The 25868-nt window shown below is 36.8% G+C and overlaps 2 protein-coding genes across 2 annotated transcripts; both read left to right on the plus strand.

Moving 5' to 3' along the window:
- Positions 1-458: 458 nt before the first annotated feature.
- LOC104887240 (bifunctional L-3-cyanoalanine synthase/cysteine synthase, mitochondrial) lies at positions 459-4864 on the plus strand. The gene is made up of 10 exons (XM_010671840.4): positions 459-814; positions 2299-2408; positions 2507-2564; positions 2675-2938; positions 3223-3360; positions 3461-3512; positions 3837-3916; positions 4000-4059; positions 4265-4345; positions 4520-4864. Exons 1-10 carry the CDS (start codon positions 650-652, stop codon positions 4616-4618), a joined length of 1107 nt encoding a protein of 368 aa, XP_010670142.2. The 5' UTR covers positions 459-649; the 3' UTR covers positions 4619-4864.
- A 5391-nt stretch (positions 4865-10255) lies between these two features.
- LOC104887210 (ATP-dependent helicase BRM) lies at positions 10256-25695 on the plus strand. Its single transcript, XM_010671807.4, has 14 exons — positions 10256-11320; positions 13377-14705; positions 15164-16471; positions 16641-16753; positions 16932-17019; positions 17100-17186; positions 18388-18480; positions 18571-18654; positions 18741-18944; positions 19401-19643; positions 19725-21263; positions 21353-21898; positions 22390-22638; positions 24703-25695. Exons 1-14 carry the CDS (start codon positions 11060-11062, stop codon positions 25363-25365), a joined length of 6807 nt encoding a protein of 2268 aa, XP_010670109.2. The 5' UTR covers positions 10256-11059; the 3' UTR covers positions 25366-25695.
- The last annotated feature ends 173 nt before the right edge of the window (positions 25696-25868 follow it).

The raw sequence follows: 25868 nt of genomic DNA on the forward strand, positions 1-25868 counted from the left end.
TTCTCATAAGATTTTGTTGATACCGTATCCAAAATAAAGATACAAACTCTGGAGAAGAAAATAAAAAAGCGAAATTTTTTGCCGATTATGAGGAAAGCCCTCATTTAATGCTCACCTGTTCATTCGGAGATTGAATTATGCATTTTTCTTAATCAGCGCGTCGCGCCAAAAAAGGCGATAAAATTTAGGCGAAACTCGTTAAAATTGAGGGCCGTGAGCTGTCGTAGCTGGTTGTCAAAATCTCTAGAATCATTTCTAGTTCCATTGTACCTAGATCTCTTATTATGAAGTTAAAACGAGAAGAAAAAGGCCAATGTACAGTGCAAAGTATCCAGCCACCATTGGTGACTATTGTGGGATTTGGGATAACATGACGACAAAGAGAGACAATTATACCTCCTCACTTCCACATGCTATGGATATACTAGTATAACTATAACACTGCATCATCAATTTAACTAACCTTTCTTTCCCACCAAAAGACAAGAACTTATTCTACCACACTTGAAATTTCTCTTTCTACCAACCATACTTTATAAATTTACACATGCAAGAAAAAGCTTATAAAAATGCATTGTTAGCTATTCTAAGCTAATACACTTTTATCTTTTCTCTCTCTTATAATTATTATAGGTGAACTTAAAGAGTTATGGCAACTGTGTCTAGTTTCATGATGAGAAGATCAAGAACAAACTCTCAGATCTTCAAAAGTGCAGTAGTTAGATGCTTCTCCAGTAGTTCTGATGCTTCACAAACTGTTGCTGATTCTGCTTTCTCTTCATTTCCTCCTACAATTAAAACTCATGTTTCTCAAGTGAGTTTTTATTTTAAGTTTAACCATTTGATTATATGACATTTATTCTTCAAAAGTATATTATTTGATGAGTACATTTAGTAGATAGTATCATGTTTCTTGTAATTTTTTGCTATGTAACTATGGAATATTGCTTGATGATTCTTTATTATGATATGATTAGTTAGATTGTTTTAGAGACTCTTGAAATAGTTGATGGATTAATTTGGGTCCATATTAGCTCTTTGTAATTTTTTTTAACAGTTTTAGCAATAAATGTAGTTTAAAAACCAAGGTGGCCTGGTATGGTTGGTTGGGGATTCGCCTTGTAATCTCAAAATCACAAAGTAGATCCTCTTAACTGCTGGTACTTTTTTTTTTATTTCCATATGAGCCACGAAGGCGGTACAAAGTACAAAGAAGGGGAGGGGGGATTCGAACCTGTAACCTATCGTTCACAGCACCTCAATCTTAACCACTAAGCCAAGACATCCTTGATAACTTGGGTGCATTGATTGCCCTTACCTTTTCACCTACTCTCAAGTGTCTGGCGCACAAATGCTAGACCAAAACACCGTGTGGTACTGCAGTTTGAGCTTTAGCTTTACACAGAGATTTTCTCCTTGCCATTTAAAAAAGTAAAAATAAAAATAAATGTAGTCTAAAAGAGGGAGAATATTCTGAGGTGTAGATTTTTCATCATTCTTCCAACTCATCTGGGTGCTTCTGTTTTTAGATAAGGATAGCTCCCACAGAAGTCCAGCAGCCATATGAACTGTGGTGGGGACCACATACATAACTAGGAAATGTTTATTTGTACAGCCAATGGTCATCCGTTTTTATTGGTAGTCGGTAATAAATGGCGATAATGATAATGGGTCTACATGTACTTTTGTGTGGAAAAGAATTACGCCAATACTTATGGTAATGCTTACCACCCTGAAATCTGAATATCTATTTTTCTTCATAAATTTCCATTATCATTCAACACCAACACTAAAAATCGTAATGAGGAGGAGAATGCAAACTATTAGTATGAAGTTGTTCTATCATGAATTTGGGATAGATCACTGCAAATTTAGATGTAAGTGTAGAGCCATCATCAATTGTTATTACAGTCTATCATACAGACAGTTAATTTCCCGTATTTTCTTTACAAATGAGACCTCAGACAGATGATTAAAATTGAGACTCTAATAGGACTATGTGATAAAATTTACCTTGTTTTATTCCCTAAATGGCGGCTGTTGCGTGAAGTATTTGGCATAACCACTTTTTTTGGCTTGTTTGTTGTTGAACAAAGTTGGATGATACTCCATGATGTTATTATTAATATATAGCTATGTGTTGATGTAGTACAAACATCTTATTTTAGATTCTGCAATTAAATTTACATGTTTATAAACCATTGTACAAGCTCTTAAATTGCAAGGATATTTACCTATGTCATAAAGAAAATGGCAGAAGATGAAAGTTGGATTGATTTTTGAGACATAATATTACAGCTTGTTGGGAGGACTCCCCTAGTTTTTCTAAACAAAGTTACTGAAGGATGTGGAGCATACATAGCCGTCAAGCAGGAGATGATGCAGCCTACTTCTAGTGTCAAGGACAGGTATTTATCCTTGATTAAGTTGCAACACTTCTTTGTGAGGCAGTTTGCAGTAACTCTGATACTATCTGCTAAGTGCTAACTGTTTTCAACTGATGTAGACCTGCACTGGCCATGCTTGAAGATGCGGAGAAAAAGGGACTAATTTCTCCTGGAAAGGTAAGATACACAGTACTTTATGTCATTTTTAGAAAATTGTTTGGTGAATCGGAGTTTTCTCCAACTGAGTTTACATGAATAAATGGAACCTCTTATGTTTTGATGACCAGACAGTGTTGATCGAACCTACATCAGGAAACATGGGAATAAGCATGGCATTCATGGCTGCAATGAAGGGGTACAAAATGGTGTTGACAATGCCATCATACACTAGCATGGAGCGAAGAGTGACTATGAGGGCTTTTGGTGCTGAGCTTATTCTCACTGACCCTGACAAAGGAATGGGGGGAACTGTCAAAAAGGCTTACCAGCTTCTGGACTCCACTCCTGATGGTTTCATGCTTCAACAATTTTCTAATCCTGCTAATACTCAGGTCCTCTCTTCTCTTGCACTCGTTATTCGTTACAATCATCCACAAATTGGAGTGCATCTAAAAAAAAATTGTGTTCTGAGATATTATTTGTGAATGGCAAATGTGTTATTAACTACACAGTTGTATAAATAGATTAGTCAAAAACCTGTCAAATTGTAATCACATGAAGTCATGAACGGATGCTTTCCCTTGGAGAACTCATTTTATACTATCCTTGTTAGTTTGGTACAAAGTCCTTATTGTCAGGACAGTTGATGAAATGTTGGCTAATGTCTGAAAAACAGGTTCACTTTGAAACGACGGGTCCTGAAATATGGGAGGATACTCAAGGGAAAGTGGACATCTTCGTCATGGGAATCGGAAGTGGGGGTACTGTGTCTGGTGTTGGACAGTATCTTAAATCTCAAAATCCTAATGTCAAGGTATTATGTTTTTCAAATCAACTGGTTTGAATTGTTCATGCGTAATTACATGTTACGCTGTATTTTCTTCCTAATGTTATTCATTTTTACTGATGTATAGATTTATGGAGTTGAACCAGCTGAAAGCAACATACTTAATGGAGGCAAACCAGGTAAAATTATGCAGTATTGCAAAAACCAAAGGGCACACTCAGTACCACTGCAGTATTGATGGATTTGTGATCTGGAAAGTTATATGATATAGGTTGAATAATTAACCTCAAATTATTTATACTTATAAGTTGTAATCATGTTTATTCTGAAAACTTAAAACAAAGAACTCAAAACTACTTTTGGTTTCCATAACTCTGTTTTTAGTTTAACAAATTTAAAATCTAAATACAAGAAACAATCAAATAATATTACTAAGTGTGTTTAGTATTGTCAGTTAAAGATAAATTGCTCTTGCTGAACTTCTTATATATTGATTGTAATAGGTCCTCATCTTATTACCGGAAATGGGGTTGGATTTAAACCAGACATTTTAGACATGGATGTAATGGAAGCAGTTCTTGAGGTGAAATTTCTCTTGATAAGCTGTTCTTTCCCACAACTTGTGCACTTCTATATACGACTCAAATTCTGAAATCTTCATAACAGGTTAAAAGTGATGATGCAATAAAGATGGCCAGGCAGTTGGCATTGAAGGAAGGACTTATGGTAAGAAGAAATTATGCCGGTGTACTAGACTTTTGATCATCTTTGCATCACAATATTATAGAACTAGCTAATATTAATAAAATCGTCGTTTAGTGTGGTATTAACAGCATGCTATTCGGAGCTTCCAAGTTCAACGTCTCTAGGATAAGATCATTTTCATGTATGTAGTAGTAATTTTTTAGTTTTGCTTTCATTGGATATGTAGGTTGGGATATCATCAGGAGCTAACACAGTTGCTGCCCTTGAGCTTGCTAAGAGACCGGAAAACAAAGGCAAACTCATTGTGGTAAGAAATCGCTCTCCTCTATTCATATTATGTACTACTGGCTCCTTTTCGATTTAGCTGCCCCGTTGATAGTTCATATTACACTTTCAATGTGACAATTATTACACTATCAATTGACTATTGTGGATCTTAGTTAGTTGTCTTATAAAGATTATGTTTCTTTCTTGATCATAGACCATTCACCCGAGTTTTGGAGAGCGATATCTGTCTTCTGCCCTGTTCAAGGAGCTGAGGGAAGAAGCTGAGCAAATGCAACCAGTCCCAGTTGAATGATTCTGGCGCATAGGCATAACTCTACTTGAATAAAAAGGATATACTACTACTAGTTTGTTATCACTACTATGAGGAAACTAGGTTTCTCTTTGAGTAAAGTTTACAATTGTACAATGAAGTTATAGGGATGATCATCAATCAAGTTAATTTCATTGTTGCATAGTACTTTTTTTGCTTCAAATTTTGCAAAATTTTGAATTTTACACTATTCATGTATTAATATTATTTGACCATTTTCTTTATTAACATATGCATAACAGATGCAATGTGATTACTAAGGGTGCGTTTTGTTCACCTTAAAAAATTAAGTTTTAGGTCCAATCAGTTCAGTTCAAATAAGTCTCAATCATGTCCAATAAGTTCCAATCAGGTGCAATAAGGTCCAATTAGGTCCAATAAGTTCAAGTAATATCCAAATAGTCAAGATTAATCAATTTAAATTAAAAATTTAATCAAAGTACCACTATGAATTATTATATTATACTATGTTTGTATTATTGTCTATTATTTTATTATTCATATTACCATTAATTGATTATTTTATTATAGTACTATTACGGCTATATAGTATTATATTTGCATTATTGTTCATATTATTATTATTAACTGATTATGTTATTATTAAAAAATATTATAATCACGATCAAATAAGATTAACAATAATAATCATCATAATTATAATATTTTGCAATTCGTCTTTAAATAAATAGAATTAACATGTTTTCGTGACTAATAACAATGAAAGATATAAATGTTATCAATCGATTGCTTCATTATCATCACTGGAGTATCTTTCTTCATCGGAGTATCTTTCTTCATTTTCTACATCATCCTCTTCAATAAATGTTAATTTTTTATATGTGCCAATTTTAACTTGTTAGCAATAAATGTTAATTAACTTTTAATTTTCTACTAATGTTTTTATAAAATCAAAACAAGACTATTAGATATATTAGTGGTGAAAGTTATGTATAGGCAAATATATAAATAGTAAATTTTTTTGTTAAATTATTTATCATAAGAGATAATTGATAATCATTATTTTTTAAAAGACGAATTATAATAATTATTACTCCATAAAAAATCTGAGAGGTAGTATTTACGTTAGTGGTAATATTTATGTTATTCATGGTCAATGTTTTTGTCTAATAAGGTCAAATAAGTTTCAATCAGGTCCAATAAGGTCTAATAAGTTTCAATCAGGTCCAATAAGGTCTAATAAGTTTCAATCAGGGCCAAGGCCAATAAGGTCTAATAAGTTTCAATAAGGTCAATAAGTTCCAATAAGGTCCAATAAGTTCCAATCAGGTTCAATCAGGTCCAATAAGTTGAATCAGGTCCAATCAGGTTTAATAAGTTCCAATAAGTTCAGTTCAGGTTCAATAAGTAGTTCAGTTCAGATAAGGTCCAATAAGTTCAGGGCTAATAAGTTGAATAGAACGCACCCTAAGTTGAATTAGGTTCAATCAATTCAGAATTATTCAGGTGAAGAGAAAGCATCCTAACAAGTACATTATATGCATTTTACGGTGCGTTCTCTTCAACTTATTGGCCCTGAACTTATCTGAACTGAACTTATTAAACCTGAACTGAACTTATTAAACCTGATCGGACCTGATTCAACTTATTGGACCTGATTCAACCTGATTGGAACTTATTAGACCTAATTGGAACTTATTAACCTAATTGAAACTTATTAGACCTTGTTGACCCTGATTGAAACTTATTAGACCTTATTGGACTTGATTGAAATTTATTAGACATTATTGGACCTGATTGAAACTTATTTGACCTTATTAGACAAAAAATTTTGACCATTTATAACATAAATATTACTCCTAACGTAAATACTACCCCTCAAAATTTATTATGAAGTAATAATTATAAAAATCCATCATCTAAAAAAATTATTATTATTAATTATCCCTTATGATAATTAATTTAACAAAAAAAATTTTACTATTTATATATTTGCCTATACATAACTTTCACCACTAATATATCTAATAGTCTTGTTTTGATTTTATAAAGCACTAGTAGATAATCAAAAGTTGATTAACATTTATTGCTAACAAGTTAAAATTGGCACATATGAAATATAGTTGGATGTTGGTGAAAAAAACGTATTGATTGAAGAGGATGATGTAAAAGATGAAGAAAGATTTCCCCTAAAAAAAAAAATACTCCGATGAAGAAAGATACTTCGGTGATGATAATGAGGCAATCAATTGATAATATTTATATCTTTCATTGTTATTAGTAACGAAAACATGCTATCTCTAGTTATTTAAAGACGAATTGCAAAAATATTGTAATTATAATGATTATTATTGTTAACCTTAATTATTTGACTATGATTACAATATTATTTAATAATAATATAATCAGCTAATAATAGTAATATGAATAATCAAATAATAGACAATAATACAAGTGTAATACTATACATTATGGTACTTTAATAAAAAATTATAATAATAACATAATCAGCTAATAGTAATATGAATAATAAAATAATAAACAATAATAAATAATAATAAAAATATTTAATAAAATAATAGACACTAATACAAGTATAATACTATATAACCATTATGGTACTTTAATTAAAGTTCTAATTATAACATAATCAACTAATAGTGATGAAATTATGAATAATAATATAATGGACAAGAATACAATGTTTATTAAACATTGACTATTTGGACCTTATTAGACTTGATTGGACCTGATTGTAAATTATTACACCTTATTGGAACTTATTGAACCTTATTAGACCTGATTGGAACTTATTTCCCTTATTGGATCTTATTGCAACTTATTTGAACTTATTTGACCTGAAACTTAATTTTGTAAGTTGAGGAGAACGCCAATTAGTATATTATGGACCAAGGTGTAGGATGAGCATCCTACACCAGCTCCAAAACGCAAGGCAATAAGAATGAAACACACCATTCAATATGCAAAAAAGTAATTGATTTGACAGCTAATGTACATTCCCATTACATTCAGTGTACATGTCAAAAATACAAAAAGTAACTGATTTGACATTTATTGTTCACCATTTAATAACTGATTTGATGTCCCCCATATACTGTTCACCACTTCTTTTGTTTTCCACACTCAAGCTCCTTCTACATTCTTGGCTTCGTGGTTGTTCATTAACAAAATCAAAATGTACAATGACAGCCCCCATCTGAAAGTAACCCAATTCCTGAAGCTGATGTCAAGTGATTAATTTGCAATCTTTGTACACTGGGTGTGTTGATGTTTGTTCACTAATGAAATTCAATATGTACAATTACAGTCTCATACCGAAATTCACCACTTCTCTCTTTTCCACACTCACACTAGTAGAATAAATGCTACTTGCTGCGGTTAAAAAGTGTCATATTGCTGCGTTTTTGGGCGCGCAGCAATTAAGGGCGCAGCAATAGGTATTAATAATATTGCTGCGGTTTTAAACCGCAGCAATATTTCAATATATTGCTGCGATTTCTAGCACAAAACCGCAACAATATTATCATTTTATATCAGAAAAAATCCAGTATATTGCTGCGGTTTTCAGGTCAAAACCGCAGCAATATGACCTGGTACAAAAATTTTTTTTTTTTTTTTCAAATTTCTCGATGTATAAATATTTTTTGATTATAATACTATTATAATATGTTACATTGACAATAATCCACTGTTATAAACACTAAGAAACTTGAAAATATGAAAATCGAAAAAAAAAATCTTAAACAACTACATCAAATATAACACTGAAACTGTAACTATAACACTAAGAAAATGTAATTAAACAAATACAAAAAAAAAACAGAAAAATACATTACAAAAAAAATCTGAAAAAACTAGTATAACACTAAAAAACTGTAACTAAACACTAATAAACTGTAATTACAAAAAAAAAACAGAAAAATATACTAAAAAAAATAAGAAAAATTACAAAAAGATGAAATATGGATAATGACGTACAACTAAAGCAGAAAGACGAAAGACCTCTGATTGGACGGCGCCAATCGCTTGATTTGAGCGGTGCATCTCCTTTTTACTTCCTGATTTTCCCCATCCCCCCTTAAGAACATCACAACACCAAACTAATCGAGAAAAAAAAGTCACCAAACTGGACCGACGAGGCTAGATCTAAAAAATCGAAACTGGACCGACGAGGTTAGATCTAAAAAATCACCAAACTGGACCAACGAGGTTAGATCTAAAACACTAAAAAATTTAAAAATCGAAAAAACTACAGAAAAACGAAAAAAAGTTAGATCTAAAAAAGAAACAAAAAAATCGGCATTTGTTGTTGCGAAGAAGACGACCGACGAGGTTGGTGAGGGTTTGACAGCGAAGAAGACGACCGCGAATGAGGACCGACGACCACGAACGATGACCGACGGCTTAGTGAATGACGACGACGTTGGTGAGAGAATGAAATGTGGAGACGACGACGACGTTGGTGGGAGGTGAACGACAACGACATCGAACGAAGAGGGAAGAGGATGAAAGGATGAGAGGATGAGAGGAGAGAGGAGAGAGGAGAGGTTTGAAAAATGGCTGAGGGTTGGATGAGAGAGAGAAGGAGAGCGTGTGAGGTTGAGATAAGGAGAGTGGGAAAAAAACCCTAACAGATGGTTTTAAGATAATGTCGTAATGTAGAGTTTAGCAGCGTTAGAGTATATATGTGAAGAGCCTAATATTGCTGCGGTTTCCACGTAGGACCGCAGCAATATATTTAAAAAATAGTTTTTTAATATATTGTTGCGGTCCTACGTGGAAACCGCAGCAATATTTGTTATTCAGGGTCCCACGTTATTTTTAAAAAATATCTGTTAGATAATATTGCTGCAGTTTTGGGCGGAAACCGCAGCAATATTGTCGATTTCTATTTTTTCTTTTTTTTTTGCGTGTTATATTGCTGCGTATAGGTAAAACCGCAGCAATATCACCGCAGCAAATAGCATTTATTCTACTAGTGTCAACCTCCTTGTACATCCTTGGCTTCATGGTTGTTCATTAATAAAATCAAAATGTACAATGACAACCCCCAGCTGAAAGTAACCCAATTCATGAAGTTGATGTCAAGTGAGTAATTTGCAATCTTTGTACACTGGGTGTGTTGATGTTTGTTCAGTAATGAAATTCAATATGTACAATTACAGTCCCATACCGAAATATGTCAAGTGAGTAATTTCCATTCTTTGTACACTGGTGTGTTTGATGTTTGTTCACTAATGAAATTCAATATGTACAATTACAATCTCATACCGAAATTCAATAAAATCACAATGTACATTGATGGTCATTGCTTTGATCACTGAAAATCCCTAAATGTACACTCGTAGATTATTGTACACCAAACCATATGCATTTGTACATTAAAAAAATTGTTTCACGTGATGAGGGAGAAAGAGTTGGCCCACTTTCAAAAATATTGCCAAAAGTCAGCCACATGGACAAGATGTAGGATGCTCATCCTACACCTCGGTGCAGGATCTAATTTGTGGGAGAACGCACCCTAAGGTTTAATAAATTCCAACCAGGTCTAATATAACCATGAGTAACTATTTTGAATCTTGATGTTTTTCTTTACTTAGGGCTCCATCGTAAATTAGATGATTCATAAGGCCAAAGTTAATGGAACAATAACTTTACTTGGAAACGTAAAACTCTCGCTACTTTTTCTTTCTTTCCTTTTTTGTCCTTAACCATGGTTAACCTCACTACCACCGAAAATAAGCACTCATAGTCATCATCTAACTCATCTCCCAATTTTCCCCACAATAAAATTCCAATCTATCCCATCAAAATAAATTAAAAAATTCCCAAAAAAAAAACCCAATTTATTTAACCTCACAGAAAAAAAAAACTGAGAATAAAAAACCCCCCAAAACAAACAAAGCAATTAGGGTTTGACTGATTGAACCCAGAAATTCACGATAAAAAATCATCCAAAGAGGAGAGAGAAAAAGAGACAGAGAAAAAGGGCAAAAAGGAGAAAAAAAAAGGAAAAAAGAAAAAAAAAATTAATTTAAAGGCACAAATCAGCAGATTCCGACGAGTTCGGATTGAACGGCCAAAAAAACCCACATCTTCTTCTTCTTCTTTCTCCGATCTATTAAATTGGGCCCACAAATTTACCGCCAAAATTCACTTTTTTTTTCCTCTTTCTCTCTCCTAACACTGCTCATTGATTATCATCACATCTTATAGTTTTTCAGAGTGAGATTAAAAAAGGAAAAAGAAAAAAGGAAGTGAGTTGGTGGGGTATTATTGTTTTTTTTTTTTTTTTTGGTTGGGGGAAAAATTGACACTCAATTTTTTAGAAGTGGGGGCAAAATTTGAATTGAGGGGTTTGTCATTTTGTTGAAAAGAATTTGTGGGAAGTTTCCAAAATTTGATTTTTTTTTTGGGGAGTTTTTTTAGGGGTTTTATTTTATGCAATCTGGTGGTGGGTCCCAGCATACTGGCGCCGGTGGACATGGCCGGAGTCCGGCGTCTGCTGCCGCATCGCCGACGTCGTCGTCATCCGCCGTTTCGGCTTCGCAACAACAGCAGCATTTAGGGTTTGATTCGTTTCAGCAACAACAGCAACAAAATCAGCAACAACAGCAACAAAATCAGCAACAACAGCAACAAAATCAGCAACATCAACAACAAAATCAGCAACATCAGCAACAACAGCAGCTACATAGACAGGTTAGGGGGTTTAATGGTTGAGTTGTTATGTTTCAATTTTGGATTTTGGGATGTTTTTGGGTTGTTGGTGATAACATTATTTTCACTCTTGTTTCAAATGGGTTGAGCTCAATTTTGTGATATATGGTGTTGATTAGGTTTTTTTTTGAGTTTTTGATACTAATGTTGGATAGTTTCTTCAGCTGGGTTATGCTTAATTTTGGTTTTGAGTTGTTCTTGGGTTGTAAATTTGTTGCATTTTTACTGTCTTGTAGCTCAAATTTGCGATTTATAGTTAATGTTGGAAGGGTCTCAAATGGGTTATGCTTACTTTTGGGATTAAGAGTTCTATATATTGGATTTGGAGATTTTTGTTCCTTACATTTGGAATGAATGAAGTCAATTTTGTGATTAGTTGTATTGATTTGCTGTTTGTGAAATGTTAAGTTGGGTGTTTGTGGTGGGATCATGGTGTGACATATGGTGTTGCAGTGGGTATTACTATTTATTATTCTAGCTCGTATTTTGACCTGTAGTTCCAATTCAGTTCAGTACGAGGTTTATGGGGAAAATAAACAAAGGTTGGCCAGGTGTTCTTATGTGTGTATGTGTGTATGTGTGTTGCTTTATACTTTTCCTTGCTTGGTCACTTCTTTGGAGTAGTCAATTGTGGGTATCTTGCTTTTGTAAGAAATAAGAAGTGACAGGTGGATGAGTTATTACTTAGAAGTTTGACTTACCTTAGTACTGGTTGTTTGATATTGGCTCTTTCTGGCTGTAGATTCTTTAAGTTCTTGATCCAGATTTACAAGATCCCTTGTCTTAGAACCTCTGCAGCTCTTTTTTTTTTCCTATTCTTTTTTAGTTGAATTTTATGTGCTTTGTATCTGTTTGCTGAGCATGTTTTAATTGGATGAGTACTGTTATGTTTCACCGTGTTAGTCAAGTGTTGGTACCTTGCTTTAGTAAGAACTAAAATGTTTGAGGAACACAAGCATTGGTAGTTAAACGGGCTCTTTCTAGCGGTAGATATTATCAGCTTTTGACCCATTTGTGCAGGATATTCTGCCCCCCCTCCCCTTTTCTTGATAATCGAATTTTGCTTACTCTGTATCTGTTTGATGGGGAAATTTTGATTGGAAGTGTGCTGTCAGCTGTTATGTTCAATAGTTCAAGCCTTCAGGGTTATGCATTTTTACTGTCTGATTTGTGAGCCTGTACATGTTGCAATATATATTCCTGCAGTTCCATTTGAAATTTGGATGACTACAAAATGGTCTATACTTCCTATACGTTCTCTTCGAATCCCCAAATTCCAACATGGGGTAGGTTAGGACAGAGGTAAAAAGGGACCCAGAAATCATATTCAAATTAGGTAATGTTGCAATCATTTTGAAACTTTCCAAAAAAAGTCTGTTGCAATGAAGGAAGTATATTGTGTGATTATACTTGATTCGCTCCATTATAACATTACAATACCTGGAGGGAGATTGTCTTTTGCGGCTCATGAGTTGCCTGTGCTGAAAATTAATATTTTACCTACTTTTTTCTTCCTATAAAATGAACAAGATTATGTGTGAGATATTATTTTCGTTGTTGTACTAATGGTTTTGTTCCAAGAGACTACCCTGTTCAGCTGTTTGGACTTTGTTCTCATCTTTGTTTCGTTGGGGTCCATTTTATATCTCTGCTTGCCATTGCTATCTTCAAATAAGAAACATATATTTGTATATATTGCTCATGTTCATCTCTAACTATGCCTTTACTTTCTCCATCTGGCATTTGCTTGTGTCCTTGATTTAGTTCCCATGACCCATCTCACTCAAATTCGTTGGGTTACGGAGTCACAGTCTGTTTCTAAGGTTGATGCTCTTTATTTTGGTCTTGTTATTGACTTTTCATGGTTTGCGTCTTTGTTGTATATTGTGTAATTGTGTAGCCATCTAGCATTGAGCTTCTTTGCATCAAATTATGGTGTGAGCTGACTGGATTGTCCATATTGTTGAAAACAATATTTGATATATCTTTGAAATTGGTATAATATCTGAGTTCTAGTGTTGTATACTTACTTTTGTAGTCACTACAACATCAACTACTACGGAAACCTGAAGGAAATGAAGCCATCCTAGCTTATCAAGCAGCTGGCTTCCAAGGTGTCATGGGAGGGGCTAATTTTATGGCATCTCCAAGCTCATTGCAATATGCGCAGCAGCAAAGAAAGTACCTTGATATGGCACAGCAGCATGGATCCCCTCATTTACGTGAAGAAGGTCAAAATAAAAATCATGTTCATGAGCAACAGGGAGTAAATCCTGTCCATCAAGCGTATATGCAATATGCTTTCCAGGCTGCAAAGCAAAAGTCTGGTTTAGGCATGCAACCCCAGGGGCAAGCCAACTTGGGAATCGGGAGCCCTTCATCTGGAAAGGACCAGGACATGCGAATGGCAAATTTGAAGATGCAAGATCTTGTTTCGATGCAAGCAGCTAACCAGGCCCAGGCAGTAGCATTAAAGAAGTCAGCTGAGCCTTTTGGTCGTGTTGAGAAGCAGATAGAACAAAGCCAACAAGGGGGTTCTGATCAGAGAAATGAGCCAAAGCCTCCTTTGATGCAGACGACAATGGGACATCCTGCGTCTGCCAATGTAATGAGGCCTGTACAACATCCACAGGCTCAGTCAGGGATTCAGAGCATGGGAAATAACCACATGGCTGTCGCTGCTCAATTACAGGCATGGGCACGTGAACGCAATATCGATCTGTCGCAGCCTGCAAATGCCAATTTGGTGGCACAACTGATGCCTCTCATGCAGTCTAGGATGATTGCTCAGCATAAGACAAATGAAGGGAATTCACAATCTTCTCCTGTTCCTGCTCAAAGACAGCAGGTTACTTCCCCGCCAGTTACTAGTGAAAGTTCACCTCGTGCAAATTCTTCAAGTGAGGTTTCCGGGTCGTCAGCTACCAGAGCTAGGCAAACAGTTCCACCTGGTCCCTTTGGCCCAGCTTCAAATGCTGGTATAGGTAATATTAGTAGCAATTTGCCTTCACAGTTCTCTGTACACAGTAGAGAAAATCAGGCACCTTCAGTGCAGTCAGGAATGGTGGGAAATGGAATGGCTTCTGTCCAGGCATCACGACCTCCTATGAACTTGAACCAAGGTTCAGAACATTCTATGAATGTCAAAAATGCATCAACTGGTCAGGAAGCATTGCAATTGCAGCATCTCAGGCAGTTGAATCAGTCCTCACCTCGACCAGCTAGTGCAACTAATGATGGAGGTTCAGGGAATCATCTTCCTCTCCCAGCTCAGCCACCGTCTCAGATCTCTCAACAGCAATCTGGCTTCACTAAACAACAACTTCATGTTCTGAAGGCACAAATACTTGCTTTTAGACGTTTGAAGGTTAAAATCTCTTCATTTACTATCTGCTTGATGTTAATTATTCCTTGGAGTCTGTTGGATCCTATGTGAACTTGATTTATTTATTTTTGCTCTACTTTTGCTTCTTTCCCTTAACCTTGCATTCGGAAGTTATTGCTTGCATAACAATGAAGTATGAGGGGTCATCTCCTGATTTGAAGACTGTAGTATGACTAGTATAGGACACCTTATAGAATACAAACTTTGCTGTCTCCTTTAGCTTTATGAATGTTCCATAAAATTGTTCACTCTAAAGAAAAAGCTCTTGAGATGTCCTATTGCCCCCAAATTGTATTTAAAAAACGGATTTTCTCTTGCTGTTTCTATTGTCAACATCTGAGTTATTACTCTTTTTAAAATGTGTTGGGCTACTATGATAGATGTTACAATTTATCCATTTGTGTAACTCTTTCTCTTGCTCGTCTTTGTTTCCTTTACAGAAAGGGGAAAGCACTCTTCCCCAGGAACTACTTCGAGCTATTTCTCCACCTCCTCTGGAATCACAACTTCAGCAGCCTGTTGTTCCTGCTAGTTCTACTATTCAGGATAAATCTACTGTCAGGAGCGGTGATGAAAGTGCAAAGCATGCAGAGTCTGGCGAGAAAGCTCTGACGGCTCCTCCTCCTGTGCTTGCAAAAGAGGAGGTTGCTACAATTGATGAAAAAGCAACAACCTCAAATAATATGGCAGGTGTGACATCTGTTTCTAGAGAGGCTTCTTCAGTCTTATCTTCTGGGAAGGAGGATCAGCAATCTACTCCTGTTGCTGTTAAAGCTGAACAAGAAGTTGAACGCAATATACAGAAAACTCCTATCAGAAATGATTTGAGCATGGACAGGGGAAAGGCCATTGCATCGCCAATAGCTGGTGAAAGTGCACAGGCTAGAAAACCCCTGCAGGCTGGCTCTGTATCACAGCCAAAAGATATTGGGTCAAGTAGAAAGTACCATGGCCCATTATTTGATTTCCCCTGTTTTACCAGAAAGCAAGATTCTCTGGGGTCAACAGTTATGGCTAATAACAATTTATCTTTAGCTTATGATATCAAAGATGTCCTTTCTGTCGAAGGTATGGAAGTACTTAATAGTAAAAGGGCTGACAACTTGAGGAAGATTGGCGAGTTGTTAGCTGTCAACTTAGAGAGGAAGAGGATCAGGCCAGATCTTGTTGTACGTCTGCAAATTGAAGAAAAGAAGCTTAAACTTTTGGATCTTCAGGCACGTGTTAGGGACCAAGTAGATCAAGAGCAGCAGGAGATTATGGCAATGACTGACAGGGAGTATCGGAAGTTTGTGCGTATTTGTGAGCGGCAGCGTTTGGAACTTTCAAGACAAGTTCAGGCGTCACAGAAAGCTATGAGAGAAAAACAACTTAAGTCGATATTTCAATGGCGCAAGAAGCTTCTCGAGGCACACTGGGCCATTCGTGACGCTCGAACTGCTCGCAACCGAGGTGTTGCAAAATATCATGAGAGGATGCTTAGAGAATTTTCAAAGAGAAAGGATGATGACAGAAATAAAAGGATGGAGGCACTGAAGAATAATGATGTTGAAAGATACCGGGAAATGCTTCTGGAGCAGCAGACTAGCATGCCAGGTGATGCTGCTGAACGATATGCTGTTCTCTCAACATTTTTGTCCCAGACAGAAGAATATCTTCACAAATTGGGGAGCAAAATTACTGCTACTAAAAGTCAGCAAGAGGTCCAAGAGGCAGCGGCTGCTGCTGCTGCTGCTGCTCGAGCTCAGGTATCATAGCCAACTTCTTGCTGCTGTTTTGTAATTGCAGATCTCGTAATCATCAAGTTTTCCTAGCAGTTTCTTCTGCTTCTTTTATGTCGTGTTCTTATGCTGACTGCTGATACTTTTTTTTCTTTTCTGACTGGGGGTTGGTTTTGTGTTGTGCTGTGTGATAAAGGGCCTATCAGAAGAAGAAGTCAGAGCTGCGGCTGCTTGTGCTGGTGAGGAGGTCACAATAAGGAATCAGTTTTCTGAAATGAATGCGCCTAGGGATAATTCATCTGTGAACAAGTATGCTAATTTCTTGGCCAGAGAAGTTGATATAATCTTTTCTGTTCTTTAAAAGAATTTGTGATATTATTCTTGTTTCATAGAGGTGCAAGTATGTCGATCTTGTACTTATAAATTTTAATAATTACTTAGCTCATTGTGTTCCCTCTACTAATTATGCAACACTATAATTTTGCAGGTATTACAGTCTTGCGCATGCTATAAATGAGAGGGTTATGAGACAACCGTCGATGTTAAGGGCTGGGACTTTGCGAGATTATCAGCTAGTAAGCTGCATTCTTTTGATCATGAATATCTGTTTGTATCTTGATGATCTTCTAACCTTTTGGTCACATTCAATTGGTAGGTTGGTTTACAGTGGATGCTTTCTTTGTATAACAACAAATTGAATGGAATATTGGCAGATGAAATGGGTCTTGGGAAAACTGTACAGGTAAATTGCACTTTCTCTTATCCTCTTCTCCGATGAATATTGTACCATTTGAATGCCACTACGAGTCTAATTCTACTATTTGGACTGAAGGAGTGATAATATAAAGATGAATAAAGAGGGCATTTAACTTCTTTAGTTAGTGCCACAAATTTTTGGGACTCTTAGGTTAGGGATTTTCTGCAGAAAGGAAAGGGAACATCCTTTCTTTCTTCACTTAGTGTTTGGTTCACTTTGTTTACGTATCCTTTTCCAACTTTGGTTGGTTAGTTTCTATTGTATGCCCTCTTACTCGTTTCTCCAACCCCCGTGGGTTGGGACTCGGGTTCTCTCGACTTGAGTAGTTGGGTTTTGAATCTCAAGGAACTACTATCAAGTCCTGCAACGGACGTGAAGCCACTAACACAAAGTTTACCACTGCCACTGCTCTTCTTTGTTAGCACGCCAAGTTTCTGCCAATCCTTGCTACCACCAGCATCCATTTTCAAGGCCTCCCAATATGTAATAACCTCACCATTATCATTACTCTTTACCCCACCATTTTGATCCTCTTTAGCCACCTAAAACCATCTTCATTTCCCACACCGCAAGTGAAAGATTCTGAAATACACACTTCTCCACAGGCCACACTTAACCCCCCCCCCCAATATTTCTACTTCCAACAATCATTATAGCATTCACCTTCCCTGATTCAAAAACCTTCAAAATTCTTTAATGATAACAATCTAAATCAGATAACACGAGGTTCAGAGAGAGAGAGAGATGGGAGGGAGAGAGAGATAGGGGGAGAGAGGGAGAGAGGAATTAATGGCTATTGATGCTTCTTAACCACCACAGTAGTTTGGTTGCTTCGGGGGGGGGGATGAGAAAGGTGGTGGTAATGATGATGGATGATGGAAGAGAGAGGATGCAATTGAGGAGGTTGGTGAATGAGATGGGAATCAAGGAGGTTCGTGAATGAGGCAGGAATTGAGGGGGGAGAATGACGGATGATTATGATGGAGGAGAATGCTTTCTGTTGTTTGATTTCTGGAACAAACCAGTTTAAAAAGGAATGAGTCTGTTCCGTTATTGAACTGACCAAAGTAATCTATTTCCTTTCTTTTAGTTGGTTTCTTTCCCTTTTCTTGAGTGAGCCAGACAATCTATTAATATATTAGACATTGCTGATACTGGAAGTTGGAACTCTTTTTATAATCTGCAGGTGATGGCGCTGATTGCTTACTTGATGGAGTTCAAAGGGAATTATGGACCTCATCTAATTATAGTACCTAATGCTGTTTTGGTGAACTGGAAGGTATGTGGCTTTGATTTCTTTGTCAGCTAATGAGCTAAAAGCACATGTATGTTTTTTGGTCTTTGCTAACTGCACTTGCTTCCTTGGCAGAGTGAGTTGCATACCTGGCTGCCATCTGTATCTTGCATATACTATGTTGGTGCAAAGGATCAAAGATCCAAATTATTTTCTCAGGTAAAAGGGATTTGCTTTTGGCCATTGTATGTACCAATGTGATAAACTTCCATGGGCTTAACATCTTTCCTTTCATGATTTCCCAGGAAGTTTGTGCCATGAAATTTAATGTTCTTGTCACAACCTACGAGTTCATTATGTATGATCGTTCTAAGCTTTCTAAAATTGATTGGAAGTACATCGTTATAGATGAAGCTCAACGAATGAAAGATAGAGAATCTGTTTTGGCACGTGACTTGGACAGGTATCGCTGCCAAAGGCGTCTTCTATTGACAGGGACTCCATTGCAGGTTTGTTAGAACTCAGATCCTCATGGGATATCTATGTTCATTATTTATGCTGCTCAACTCGTGGTCTAGGGTCAATGCTTGTGATACTGAATAAGCGTAACTGTTCTCTGCTAAAGCATTATCTATGTTCTTTTTCTTGGTTGGTGGGGTTTTCTAGAGATTGAGGTGCATTCGTGCGAACCTCTTGGCTCTTGCTAGTTTGCAACCAAATAAAACTATTGCAGTAATCACTGAATTTTGAATGTTTGTAAAGTTTTTAACCAGTTACGAGGAACTTTCTGGCTTCTGTATGGGTTCAAAGTTTTCAAGTGTCTGATCTTTTGAAGTGTGTTTGCATTGATCTGCATAAGTCATACAATAGATAATATTTGCTGCATGGTATGGACGGTGAGACTATGTAATTGATTGATGCTTTTGTGTCTGTTTGATTTCATGATGGATATTGCTATTTTGTAGAATGATTTGAAGGAGCTGTGGTCACTGTTAAATTTACTTCTGCCTGAAGTGTTTGACAATCGCAAAGCATTCCATGACTGGTTCTCACAACCATTTCAAAAAGAAGCTCCTACTCATAATGCAGAGGATGATTGGCTTGAGACTGAAAAGAAAGTTATTATCATTCATAGGCTTCATCAAATTTTGGAGCCATTTATGCTCAGGCGTCGGGTTGAAGATGTAGAAGGCTCCCTTCCACCTAAGGTATACTTCTACATCTTAGTTTTTCCCAATTAGCTATCCACTTGTGCTGTTGTATTTTTCTGACATCTGGCTTGGTTGCAGGTGTCATTTGTGTTAAAATGTAAGATGTCTGCTATTCAGGGTGCCATATATGATTGGGTCAAAACAACTGGGACTCTTCGTGTGGATCCAGAGGATGAGAGTCTTAAGGTCCAAAAGAATCCTTATTACCAGGCTAGAACTTATAGAACTTTAAATAATAGGTGTATGGAACTTAGGAAAATTTGCAATCACCCATTGCTTAGTTATCCATACTTTTATGACCTCTCAAAAGAGTTTCTTGTGAAGTCATGTGGAAAATTGTGGATGTTGGATAGAGTTCTAATTAAACTTCAAAGAACTGGGCATCGTGTGCTCCTCTTTAGTACAATGACGAAGCTTCTTGACATCCTGGAGGAATATCTACAATGGAGGCGACTCTTGTATAGGCGAATTGACGGAACTACTAGCTTGGAAGACCGAGAATCTGCCATTGTGGACTTCAATAACCCACAGTCTGAGTGCTTTATCTTTTTGCTAAGTATCCGTGCTGCCGGACGAGGATTAAATCTTCAGACTGCTGATACTGTTATCATATATGATCCTGATCCAAACCCTAAAAATGAGGAACAGGCAGTTGCTAGAGCTCATCGGATTGGGCAAAAGAGGGAAGTCAAAGTCATATACATGGAAGCAGTTGTTGATAAAATATCCAGTCACTTGAAGGAGGATGAGTTCAGAAGTGCCGGGATGGTTGACTTAGAGGATGATCTTGTGGGAAAAGATCGGTATATGGGCTCGATTGAAAGTCTTATTAGAAACAACATTCAACAATATAAGATTGATATGGCAGATGAAGTCATCAATGCAGGGCGGTTTGATCAGAGAACAACACATGAAGAGAGACGAATGACGTTAGAAACACTGTTACATGACGAAGAGAGGTATCAAGAAACTGTCCATGATGTTCCCTCTCTGCAGGAGGTTAATCGATTGATTGCAAGAAGTGAAGAAGAAGTTGAGCTCTTTGATCAGATGGATGAAGAGTTCAATTGGATTGAGGAGATGACGAGGTATGATCAGGTACCTGAGTGGCTTCGTGCTAGTACAAAAGAAGTTAATGCAGCCATTTCTGCTTTGTCCAAGAAGCCATCAAAGGACGTAATAAGTGGTAATGCTGAAGTGGAAGCAGGTGAAACTGAGAAGAGAAGGGGGAGACATAAGGGGAAGAAACTTCCTGTGTACACAGAGTTGGATGATGACATTGGAGAGTCCTCTGATGCTAGTTCTGAAGAGAGAAATGGATATTCTGCTCCGGAAGAGGAGGTTGAAGTTGGAGAATACGAAGATGAGGAAGATGCAGCAGCTGCAGCCAACAAAGACCAGTCAGAGGAGGATGTTCCTGTTAATGATGGGTTTGATTATCCTCAGCTGCAGGCAGCAAAGACCAGAACTGCTCATATTGTAGAAGATCCTAGATCACCTGGATCGTCATCCGACAGTCGAAGGATGACACGAGCAGTCTCTCCCTCTGTATCTTCTCAAAAGTTCACTACTCTATCAGCTATAGACGCCAGGCCTAGCTCTGGTTCAAAAAAGCTGGTATGTTTTTTCCTGTTCCTACAAGCATATTTTGTCGTCACTTTAATTGTTATTTCAGAATTTGAATTTTCGTTTGATTTTACGTTCAGCTTGATGACCTAGAAGAAGGTGAAATTGCTGTCTCTGGAGATTCACATTTGGATATACAGCAATCAGGTAGTTGGAATCATGAGCGTGAAGAAGGGGAAGATGAACAGGTGGTGCAGCCCAAAATCAAAAGAAAACGGAGCATAAGACTTAGGCCAAGGCATACTATCGAAAGACCAGAAGAGAGGTATTGTGAAAAAATGTCTCTTCAACGTGGAGATCCATCACAATCTCATTGTTTAACGGATCAAAAGTTTGGAAGTCAACTAAGGATTGATCCTGAGTCCAAAACAGTCGGAGATTCTTCTACTCCAAAGCAAGATCAAAGTGATATGTCTTCAAAAACTCGTCGAACCTTACCTTCTAGGAGAACCGGGAGTACGTCAAAGTTGCATGCCTCTAGTAAACCTGGTCGATTGAATAGCTTGTCCAATCCCTCTGACGAAGCTGGTGAAAACTCCAGGGACAGTTGGGAGGGTAACAGAGATGTAAACACATCCGGAAATTCAAGCTATGGTGCTAAGATGTCCGACATCATTCAAAGAAGGGTAAGTTGTGCTTACTGTTATCTAATTGATTCCATTTTCACTCTTGTTCCTCTTTGTTTGTCTTCGTCTACGTCTCCGCATTTAGAGAAGCCAAAAATTTCACTGAAATATTTCTACTCCCTCTGTTTTCTCGTCTTTATTCAACTTTGACTTTTACACTATTCGCATACTTGACCTTATTTTTTGTAACTAATACAGAAGTAAGAACAATAGTTGTCATGTAATTTCTAACAGGTCTTCGTAATTCTGGTGCTTGTCATATAATGATTTGCTTGTCGTCTACTCAATTCAGTGTCTGTAATCTGCTTTTGAGGTTTGAATTTAGTCTGAGAGAAGCAAAAGTTTTGTAATTGACGGTTCCATTCCTCCCACTGAAGTCCACATTTGATTTTGACTATCAGCAAAGTGTTTTGGTGTTCCTTTCCGCAATTAAGTTCGAAAATTCTTGAAATCTGTGTGTGGTAGTAATTCAATTGTATGTCGATCTGCAGTGCAAAAGTGTGATTGGCAAGGTCCAGAGGAGGATAGACAAGGAAGGACATGTTGTACCTCTCCTTACAGATTTGTGGAAGAGAACTGAAAGTTCTGGGCATACGAATGGGCCAGGAAACAAACTGTTGGATTTACGTAAAATAGACCATCGAATTGACAGATTACAGTATTGTGGAGTTATGGAAGTTGTTAGTGATGTGCAATTGATGTTAAAGAGTGCAGTGCAATATTATGGTTTCTCACATGAGGTATGTCATCCTCATCTCTTTATCAATCTCTATTCTGAACTTCGTAACTGCATCTTTTATAGCACAAACATGGTTTGACTTTTAGTTTTTTATGATAACCACAGCTGATTTCACTATGGTTCATATTGTTACTGCTTGCTAATAATTAATATTCTCTGTATATTATTCTTAACTAATGATCTGATGCTAGAAATTGGCCTTTGAAAGGGTCATGAGTTTAATGTAATGTCTGATTTTTAGTGACTATCTATTGAGTACAAATGGTCTTTAACAGTTAAGAGTTTTTTGGACCTGATGCTCTGTGTTTGTGGTATTCAGCTTGTCATTCTCTATTTGTATCTTGAGTAATTTATGATCATGAAATCTAGTAGCTGTCTTAAAAAATATACCTTCTTGATTCACGAAGTTTGGGAAATGGATCTTAAAAAAACACTCTAATAGAAGTGTGGTTGAGTATATACTATATAGTAACGTCTTCGGAACGAGTAGCTGGATTGTCTTGTTTTGGAGTAAGTTGTTAGGATGTAAATTATAAAGCAAGCTGTCCCATTTTTTTTTTTTCCTTTTTCTGGGTTATTGTAAGATACTAGTGTTGCATGATCCTAATACTTTAGGTGTTAGGACATTTATTTGACCCTTGTTTAGGATTAATCGAAACTCAAGGGAGCGCTACTTTTTGGTAGGAAGAAACTCTCTCCCACTGTGCCTTGTCTCTGTATGCGCCAATGTGAATGGTTTTTAGCCTCTATAATTGCATAGATTAGTCCAACTTTTGATTGGCGATCACTTAATGTCAACTGAATATAAATTCAGTTGCTGTAAATTACGGAAGCCTGCCATTGGAAGATGTCTGTTGAAGCAGTTGATGTTGTAGTTTGTCAACAAATACTGAGCATGTGTGAAAAAACTGGTGCAGTGACATTAGCCTTAAATTTTTTCGATCATGAAGTCCTCTTGATATGTGATCTCACATGAATTTGTCTTCTCATTTGAAGAAGAATGTTCCGCTCAAATTTAAGCTTTGATTTGCTGAAAAGTGCTGCTTAATTTTCTTTATAGAATAATATTTCCTTGCACAAGCGACTTTTTATAGTTTAGTACTTCCGCCGTTCCAAATTAGTTGTAATATGGGGGAGGGGAGGGGGGGAACATGTTTTAAGGAGTGCATGTTAATAGGAGAGGGGGATAAAAAGAGGGACCCATCTGATGAGGAGAGAGATGGAGAGAACCAATTACCAAATAGAGTAGTGAAACTAATTTGTAACTTCCAAGGGAACTGTTGCAACAAAATTGGAATATAGGAAGTATAAATTTACTTGATGTACTATTGTACCCTCTCTTTGACCTCCCTCGGAAGCGAAAAGGTAAAGAAAGGCATCTTGCACGATGATGGTATAGTATCTCAGATGCTTTTCAGTATATGAAGCAAGTTGATCATATATATTTAAGGAGATGGCAACTTCTTTGGATTATGTGAATGTCCACATTATACAATGTAATAGTGCTTACTATATTGCTCTGTTTGGTAACTTTGGGATTCACTTGGAAGGAGAAATTTGTGGGGTTCGATCCTCGAGAAAGTGAATTTTAATGCTATAATTACTTGAGCATTTCGTTTAAAGTTGCTGATTATCTAGTTAGCTTTTGTGTTTGGCTGTTTGTGTTGGTACATGCTTAACATATTTGTGAGCTGTTTTCATGGTCTTGTTTGTACCTGTTGGCCTATATTGTTATTTATAAAAATTGAATTGGTAAGATTAATGTCATTAATTTTTCTCTTAGGGCCCTAATACAACTTACCCGAAATCCTCTTACCTCCCTTAATGAGGTTTGATCTCATAATCTAGGCCATAGGAGACGAGTTTACTCCATAACGGAGCTACCCCTCAACCTTGGCCTATATATGAGCATGTGTTGTTTTATTTTTATTTTTATTTTTAAAAAATATAGGTTAGATTTTAGTATATATACTCAAAAGAGAACTGAGAACGTAATTAGCTCATGCCATATTGTATATTACTACTACACACGAAAATTAAAACTGGCTATTGTTTGCATCGCCAGGTGAGATGTGAAGCAAAAAAAGTGCATGATCTGTTATTCGACATATTGAAGTCATCTTTTCCAGACGTTGATTTCCAAGAGGCGAAAAGTACAGTTTCCTTCTCTGGTCCACCATCAACTGTGGCTTCGGCTGCTTTGAGGTCCACATCTGCATCACAAGGTAGTAGAAAGAGTAGACCAATGAACGACGTTGAACGCGACATGAACCCATCTCCTAGGCAGTCATTGCGAGGACCCATCTTGGCTAATGAAGACTCGAGGATGACGAGATCCCAACCTGTTAAAGAATCAAGACTTGGCAGCACCAGTAGTAGTCGAGACCTCGGGCAGCAAGATGACCCTCCCTTGCTGACTCATCCAGGTGACTTGGTGGTTTGCAAGAAAAAGAGGAAAGACAGAGAAAAGCCTGCTGCTGTGAATACAAGATCTGGGTCCACAGGGCCTGTCTCTCCTCCAAGTATGGGACGTAGTATAAGAAGCCCTGGTTCAGTATCAACCCCGAGGGAGAGTCGAGTTGGGGCCCAACAGCAAATGTGGTCAAATCAGTCAGGCCAACAGGTTAATGGCAGTGGTAGTAGTGGTGGCGCAATTCCAATGGGATGGGCAAACCCTGTAAAGAGATTGAGGACGGATGCGGGAAAGAGGAGGCCGAGCATTATGTGATTTAAAGCATTTACAATTGATGTAGTATGGTGTTGAAAGAAAATTCCTTTGCCCTTGAATATGTAAGCAAGTATAGGGTAATTAGTAGATCTGTACAAGTACAGTTACATTTAGGCTTAGGCATTACCCGTTTTATTAAGAGCTTTTGCTTCCTTTAGTATGGTTATACTTTCTTTTCTTGAATATAATGCGAGCATCACTGCCGCCTTTGTAAATCTGGTGCTCTTCCTGTGAATGTTATATGCTCTCACAGCAGTCTCCTCTGCTAGAATGATGCTCCTTTTGAGTTTTGACCCATCTATCTATCTATTAATATATTATCTACCACAACTCGTAATTGTTTTAATGAAACGGCAAAGAGTAGACAAGGTTCAATTTTATGCCTTGAGATACTCGCATTACTCTCTAAAACTTTACTATATTCTTTCCATATTAGTTTAAACACTTATCATGGATGATAGAACATAACTTTAACTTCTAAGAGATGAGTTGTTGAATGGTTA

Source organism: Beta vulgaris, chromosome 1 (genome assembly GCF_026745355.1).
Source record: "Beta vulgaris subsp. vulgaris cultivar EL10 chromosome 1, EL10.2, whole genome shotgun sequence".
NCBI classification, from domain to species: domain Eukaryota; kingdom Viridiplantae; phylum Streptophyta; class Magnoliopsida; order Caryophyllales; family Amaranthaceae; genus Beta; species Beta vulgaris.

Coding starts and splice junctions, on each gene's coding strand:
- LOC104887240 (XM_010671840.4), top strand. CDS start 650: ATGGCAACTGTGTCTAGTTTCATGATGAGAAGATCAAGAACAAACTCT. Junction 2,939..3,222: donor CTAATCCTGCTAATACTCAG/GTCCTCTCTTCT, acceptor TCTGAAAAACAG/GTTCACTTTGAAACGACGGG. Junction 4,346..4,519: donor ACAAAGGCAAACTCATTGTG/GTAAGAAATCGC, acceptor TCTTGATCATAG/ACCATTCACCCGAGTTTTGG.
- LOC104887210 (XM_010671807.4), top strand. CDS start 11,060: ATGCAATCTGGTGGTGGGTCCCAGCATACTGGCGCCGGTGGACATGGC. Junction 19,644..19,724: donor AAGGCTCCCTTCCACCTAAG/GTATACTTCTAC, acceptor GCTTGGTTGCAG/GTGTCATTTGTGTTAAAATG. Junction 22,639..24,702: donor ATTATGGTTTCTCACATGAG/GTATGTCATCCT, acceptor TTGCATCGCCAG/GTGAGATGTGAAGCAAAAAA.